Source organism: Nelumbo lutea, chromosome 2 (assembly GCF_056320005.1).
Source record: "Nelumbo lutea isolate HS-2025 chromosome 2, American lotus-T2T, whole genome shotgun sequence".
Lineage (NCBI taxonomy): Eukaryota > Viridiplantae > Streptophyta > Magnoliopsida > Proteales > Nelumbonaceae > Nelumbo > Nelumbo lutea.
Window position 1 is genome coordinate 76,436,118 of NC_142685.1, and position 6,741 is coordinate 76,442,858.

At 47.7% G+C, this 6,741-nt stretch overlaps 1 protein-coding gene across 1 annotated transcript; it reads left to right on the plus strand.

Moving 5' to 3' along the window:
- Positions 1 to 4,447: 4,447 nt before the first annotated feature.
- On the plus strand, positions 4,448 to 5,208 carry TIC20-II (chloroplast import component Tic20-II). Its single transcript, XM_088973272.1, has one exon. It carries the CDS (start codon positions 4,518 to 4,520, stop codon positions 5,157 to 5,159), a length of 642 nt encoding a protein of 213 aa, XP_088829398.1. The 5' UTR covers positions 4,448 to 4,517; the 3' UTR covers positions 5,160 to 5,208.
- The last annotated feature ends 1,533 nt before the right edge of the window (positions 5,209 to 6,741 follow it).

The window sequence follows — 6,741 nt, forward strand, 5'->3', positions numbered from 1 at the left end:
TTCGGGGTGGTCTCGTATCTAGGATAGCCTTTATTTTGTCTGGGTTGGCTTCAATGCTACGCCGGTTTACGATATATCCCAGAAATTTACCCGAAGTGACACCAAAGACACTTATTCGGGTTTAGCTTCATATTGAATCTACGTAGGATTTCAAAAACTAAATTCAAGTCTTGTATTAAATCACATGAGAACTGGGTTTTGATGACCATGTCGTCTACATAACATTCTACTTTTTGGCCAATCAATGGCTCAAACAATTTATTTACAAGTTTTTGGAAGGTCGCCCCAGCATTTTTTATCCCAAAGGGCATGACCATGTAGCAGTACAGGCCAAGCTCGGTTATGAAGGCAGTCTTTTCTTCATCTGTCGGGGCCATCCTGATCTGATTGTAGCCCGAATAAGCATCTAAAAAGCTCAGCAACTCGTGCCCCGAGGTCGGGTCCACCAGATGGTCGATTTTGGGGAGTGGGAAGCAGTTCTTTTGGTAAGCTCGATTTAGGTCGGTGTAGTCGACGCACATGCGCCATTTACTATTAGGCTTTTTCACCAGAATGGGGTTGGCCACCCAGCTCAGATAGTGGACTTCCTTGATAAAATCGGCTGCAAGGAGCTTTCCAACCTCCTCGTCGACTGCCCTCCATCGCTCTGGGGCTAAGTTGTGCTTCTTCTGTCTAGCGGGCCTAACTACAGGATCAATATTAAGCTTATGAGTTATGATGCTAGGGTCTATGCCAGGCATTTCTGCCGTAGACCATGCAAAAACATCTAGAATTTTCAAATAAAAAGCGTAACAGTTTATATCGCAGAGGCTCCTCAATGGATGCATCAATATGAAGAGTTTGGGTTGGGTCCTCCGTCGAGGCTGGGATGGAGACAGTCTCTTCTATGGGTGCAACTCGCTCCTCGCTCTGCTCCGTAGGTCGCTCTAGCTCAAGGTCATCAGCCACCTTGGCTTTCCCTTTAAGGGCGGCGACGTAGCACTTGCGAGACTCAAGCTGGTCACTTCGCGCTGTACCAATTCCAAAGTCCATGTGGAACTTCATGGCCAAGTAGTAGGTGGACACCACAGCCCGTAAGGCATGGGTAATCGGCCAACCTACTATGGCATTATACGGGGAGGGGGTTGCGACCACTAAGAAATCGTGGTTGAGCCTCACTATGCTAGGCCAAATGCCGACCTCCACGGGTACTGTAATCCTTCCAAAGGACCTGACTTCCTCTCTACTGAAGCCTACCAGGGGAGTGTTCACGGGCTTTAGGTCACTCTCCTAGAGCTGCAGTTGGTCGAAGGCTGCTTTGAAGAGGATGTCCGGCGAACTACCTGAGTCGATGAGGACGCGCCTGACTTTGAAGTCGTTGATCTTCACCTTTATGACGAGCGTGTCATCATGGGGGTAGTAGACCCCGCGTGCATCATCTTCTGTGAAGAAGATGGGATCTTCCATCCTTAACCTCTTTGGGGGGTTTTGCTCTTCCTTGGCGGCTTCACGAGCTGGTGCGCGAGTTGCGGTTGAGGTGCATCCCGCCACAATCGAGCCTCCTACTATGACATGGATGGTCCCCCGAACTGGTCTCTCTTCGGGGGTCTGCTTCTACGGCTGTTCCGCTTGCTTGCTGGACTCGGGAGCATCCCTACTCTGCTCCCCTTACTGACCTGCTTTATTATTATTATTATTACTTTGTACAAAATTTCTCAAATATCCGTGGCGGATGAGTTCTTCTATCTCATCGCATAGGTTTTTACAACTTTCGGTGCTATGACCATGATCTTTATGAAAGCTACAATACAGATTTTTATTTCTAACATTAGGGTCTACCTTCAGTCAAGGTGGTCACTTCACGTACGGGGCATCCTTGATCGCCATGAGGATCTCGGCCCGCTTCGTGTTGAGGGGAGTGTAGTCCCTTTCTACTGCTAGAGCCCGGAAAGGATAATTTGGCTTTGCCCCCCGAGCTTGGTCTTTCTTCTTCTTGTTGTTTCCCTAAGATAGGGACTCTGGTTCCCTCTTCCTTTTCTCAAGGGCCTGCTTGCCCTTCTAGTTGATTTCCTCCTCCGTCCCTATGAACCGGTTTGCGAGCTTGAGGAACTCAGTCACGGCCTTGGGTTGATTGACAACTACGTGCCACTTGAACTCTTTGTGGGTGATACCTCGCTTGGCTGCAGTGAGGTGAATTGCGGATCCAAGTCGGGTATCTGTAAACAAGCGTCGTTGAACCACTTGATGTAACTTCGAATGGACTTCCCTTCCTTTTGAACTATGCCGAGGAGGCTTTCCTGAGTTCTCAGGCACCTTTTGCTGGTGACGAAATGGGAGGTGAAAACTTGCACGAACTGCACCCAGTTTCTTATCGAACAAGGCGTGAGGTTACGGTAGCATGTGCGGGCTACCCCTTTGAAGGTGGTGGAAAAGGCCATGCACATGCAGGATTCACTGGCTCTTTCCAAGTGCATCTGGGACTAGAAGGCGTCCACGTAATCATTTGGATTGAAGGATCTATCATACTTGTCCAGCGGGGGGAGCTTGAAGTCCCTTGGCATGGGGACAACAAGGAGTTCTAGAGATAATGGGGAAGAAACTGAGAGGAGAGGGGTAGCTTTCACTTCTCCTAAGCATACCTCATCTTTTCCTTTGAGCTCGAGAGAGACTCGGGTAGTAGTTCAGCGAGCTCGCCGACGTCTTTGCTGCTGCTTTGCTGGCTCGGCGTTGGTGCTTGATGCTTCAGTGTTGTCGAGCTCGACGGGCTCAGACTGCTAGTGGTGGCTCTAAACCGAAGGGCCTTGCCTATAGTCTGCGGCTAGGACCTCGAATAGATTATCTGTGAGCGGAGCTCGAATTGCGAAGGTCGGGGCGATACGGGCTTGGTTGGCTGGGAGGCCCCCGACCTACCCATGGGTTGCGAGGCGGGAGTGGCTGGCCTCTCCTTCTGTCTATGGGAAGAGGCTTGGCTCTTGGCGAAATCCTGGGCCTGGGAGGCCTCTCCCCGATGAGGTCGTTCACTCTAGCGGGAGGGCTTGGTCTGCTTCGTGGCTGGATGCCGAGGGGGAAGCGACGACTGGGCCTGAGGCACAGAAGGAAACTGCTGTTGATATTGGTATTGGGAAACCTGGTGCAACACTTGTTGTTGATAGAGTTGGAATTGTTGAAATTGTTGCATTTGAGCTTGCATGGCTCGCATGCATTGCATTAAGTCCTCCAACTAGTTCGGGTTGGCCGTTGGGGGCACATCCTAGGGTTCAACAAAAGTTGCTGCAACTGTGAAAGGAAGTGGAGTGATTGTGGGTGCCACTATGAGAGGCACGTTCAAACTGGGAACTCTGTCCACGGAGAGCGTCACGTTGCTTAGTCGCGAGCTACATTGTAGTGAGCTATCTTGTCGCGAGCTACTTCGTAGCGAGCTCCCAGGGGTATTTCGAGGTGACTCTCATCGGGATTGCCTTTGGGGCAGTCTTTCTGCCTAAGTGTTGGAGCGAGCTGGTTACCCTAGCTTGCGAGTTGGGATAGTCGTAGAGTATTCCCTTTCGGTAGCTCGGGGGACCTTGAGCTCACGCTGTAGCGAGCTAGCGCGAGCTCCCCCTATAGCGAGCTATGACGTAACGAGCTGTCCTGCAGGCTCGTTACTTAGTCGCAGTCAGGTTGCGGTGCTGAGCTATTGCTCGTGCTGAGTCAGGTCCATGTGTCATTGTCTTAAGGGGTTAGGTCAAATCATCCTCCATCAGGCGAGAATAGTAGGGGTGATCATTTCAGCCTAGCTTGGCTCGACCTACACAAACCCAATTTAGAAATTCCGGGCTTGGGCCTAGGTTTTGTGTTTAGGCCTAACCTCGTCCTGGGCCCACATCTGGCCCACAAATTCTAGGGTTAGGCTTGGGCTTAATACGTCAAGCCCGACCCGACCTGCATATATTTAAACTTACACATTTTGTGTATAATGTATACATATATATGCTATTTTACATTATATTATATATATTTTATATATAAATAATATAACAAGATATGTATAATTTATATTATATATAATATTTTATATTATACAATATATAAAATAAGTTTATATGCATGTTATATCATTTAATATAAAATATTATCGATATGAAAGACATTAGCCTAGAATCAAGTCCGACCCAACCCGGGCCTGTATAGACTTGGATTAGGGATTATATTTGAGGCTCAGAACCCCAGTCCGATTGGGCGCCCTTATCATAAATTTAAAGCCGAACCCGAGCCCAGCCTGACTCGACTCATGATCACCCTAGTGAATAATAGTGAATAATAGGTGAATTGCCAGAATGTGCCCCGCCCAAAAACTATGTCAACAGCCTATGCTCTTGGGCCCAAACAGCCCAATGGGTCCTTCCCTAAATATATAAGTTTAATGTCATGTCGGATGGCCCACTTATCGGATATTAAAGTGATACGTCGACAACCCAGGCTTCTTTGCCTCTTCGGCAATCGGCGATATAAAGGGGTGCGTTCCCAAATCCGAGCAGAAGCGAGAAAATAAGGAATCGAATATGGCTTCTTTGCCTCTACTCCGCCTCTCTCTCAACCTTGCTCCCCAAGCCCTAAAGAAACCCTACGTCTCTTCTCCATTACTGGCCGTCCGATTACCCCGCCCTCTTAGATCAACCGTGAGGGTCCCTCGCCCGAGACCTCAACTACCGGCATCAAAGACGATTTGTATGTCCTATCAGCCGGTTCCAGCCACCGAGAGGTTGATCTCCGCCGTCGCCTACTTTCTCCCCTTCTTCAACGGCTTGCAGTACGGGCGCTACCTCTTCGCCAAATACCCTGATTTAGGCCTTTTGTTCCAGCCGATTTTCCCGTTGCTGAGCTTCTACAGGTCGATCCCATACGCGGGTTTCGTGGCGTTCTTCGCTTTGTATCTGGGTGTGGTGAGGAACCCTAATTTGAGCCGGTACGTGAGGTTCAACTCGATGCAGGCTGTGGTGTTGGATGTTTTGCTAGTTCTTCCATTGCTTTTTCAGAGGATTTTTAATCCGAGCAGGGGATTAGGGTTTAAATTGGTGGTGATGGGTTATAATGGGCTCTTTGTATTCATTGTTGCTTGCTTCTTGTATAGCTTAGGGTTTTGTATTCTTGGGAGGACTCCCTACCTTCCCTTTGTAGCTGATGCTGCCGATAGGCAGCTCTGAGCAATCAATCCATCATTAATTTGAAATGGGTATTTCGATTTTTGTAGAATCATTATGCTTTCGTTAAATTAATTGGTTTTCTCCGAAGCTCTTACTGTGGTGTAAGTATCTCGGATCTCATTTAGATGCCTCCTACTTCACTGCTCTTAGTCTTTCACAGAGAGCCATTCTTGCTTTTGATTCAATGTTTCGTTTTCTCTGCAAGAAAGTCTCTGTGACGGGAACAGGACTTGTGTTTTCTTAAATATCCATGTCTCATCTCTCATGTATATATCTCAAACTCTACAATGAGTATACCTTCTTGCCGTTAAGTCTCTTGTAATGTCGTGTTAAAGTAGAATAAACATCCAATCCAGACTCCAGAGAGAAGTCGGAATTAGTCCTTCCCGGCCTTCTTTCGAAGAAATGGGTTCACCAATGCCTAGACTACAAAAATCAACAGCCAGTGGATATTCGTGAGAACCACTCAAAGGAGAACTTCGAAGCTCAAACTCCAATATTTCTATGGCATAAAACTTTCATGTCCGTCATTACAAAAGCTTCTAATTTTCTTTTTTGGGGGTTTTTGGACTGCACTCCCCCTCACAAATCTTTTTTTTGGCAGCCCCCTCCTACTCTAATTTGGCAGGACTCCACCACCAAGTAGAGTTAAGATTTCGTAGGGGTGGACTGAATCATGAAAACCCATTTTCTGATAGAACGGGTAAAAGGGGCTACATAGCACGGGGTAGCACGCCCCCAGAAATCAGAGTAAGAAATAAAATTTAAAGCTCTAGAACATTAGACAGAGAAACATTAGAACGAACATGATTTGCAAGCCAATATGCAACTTTGTTTCTTCTCTAAAAATGTGTTGATACTCCATTGAAACCTCCATTCTTTCGGGTTCTATCTGCCCCCCAAAAACATCCCACGCATTGTGGGTGCGCCGCATGTCCTCCCACATGCGAACTAAAGGGACTCATGCGGAATTAATGGGATGGCGTTAGCTCTGCCTTGGTTCTTCTCTCTCGAATCTTAGAATTGAAACCCTCGACCTTTGGTTACCCATCGGAGATTGCCCCCCTTTGAGTATTGGTCGATATCGAAGATCGTTCCAGCAGGAGGTAAATATCCCTTTTTGAGGGGTGATTTGGCTCGACCTAGTAGACAATGGACACGTGGATATGACCTAATGACTGGATAGTGACTCAGCATTTCCTATCAATTTGGAAGGCCAAGTTGCCTTGGGTGTCTCAGCCACCTTGGCCAGGACCGAGGTCTGAGTAGCTCGGGATGGCCAAACCTATCGAGGTGACACGAAGCAAACTTCTAGAAGGACGCTAGCTGTCTTCGAGCTCTTTGGGATCACACCATATGACTGTGGATCTTATCCTCATCCCGCTTGGATCAGATGGATACGATAAGCTTTATCGACTAGCATGACATCCACCTCTCGGTGTGGAACGAACTCCTAATAATGCGGGCCGAGGATCTCGAAGATGTTTCGTAAAGCCCACGACAACCCATCTATATAAGGGCACTTACCCCAGTGATACAAGGAATGTGTGATTTAGTACATTCTAACTCTCTTACTCTCAAG

What these genes read in the sequence shown, in the direction of transcription:
- TIC20-II (XM_088973272.1), top strand. Translation starts at nt 4,518, where the DNA reads ATGGCTTCTTTGCCTCTACTCCGCCTCTCTCTCAACCTTGCTCCCCAA.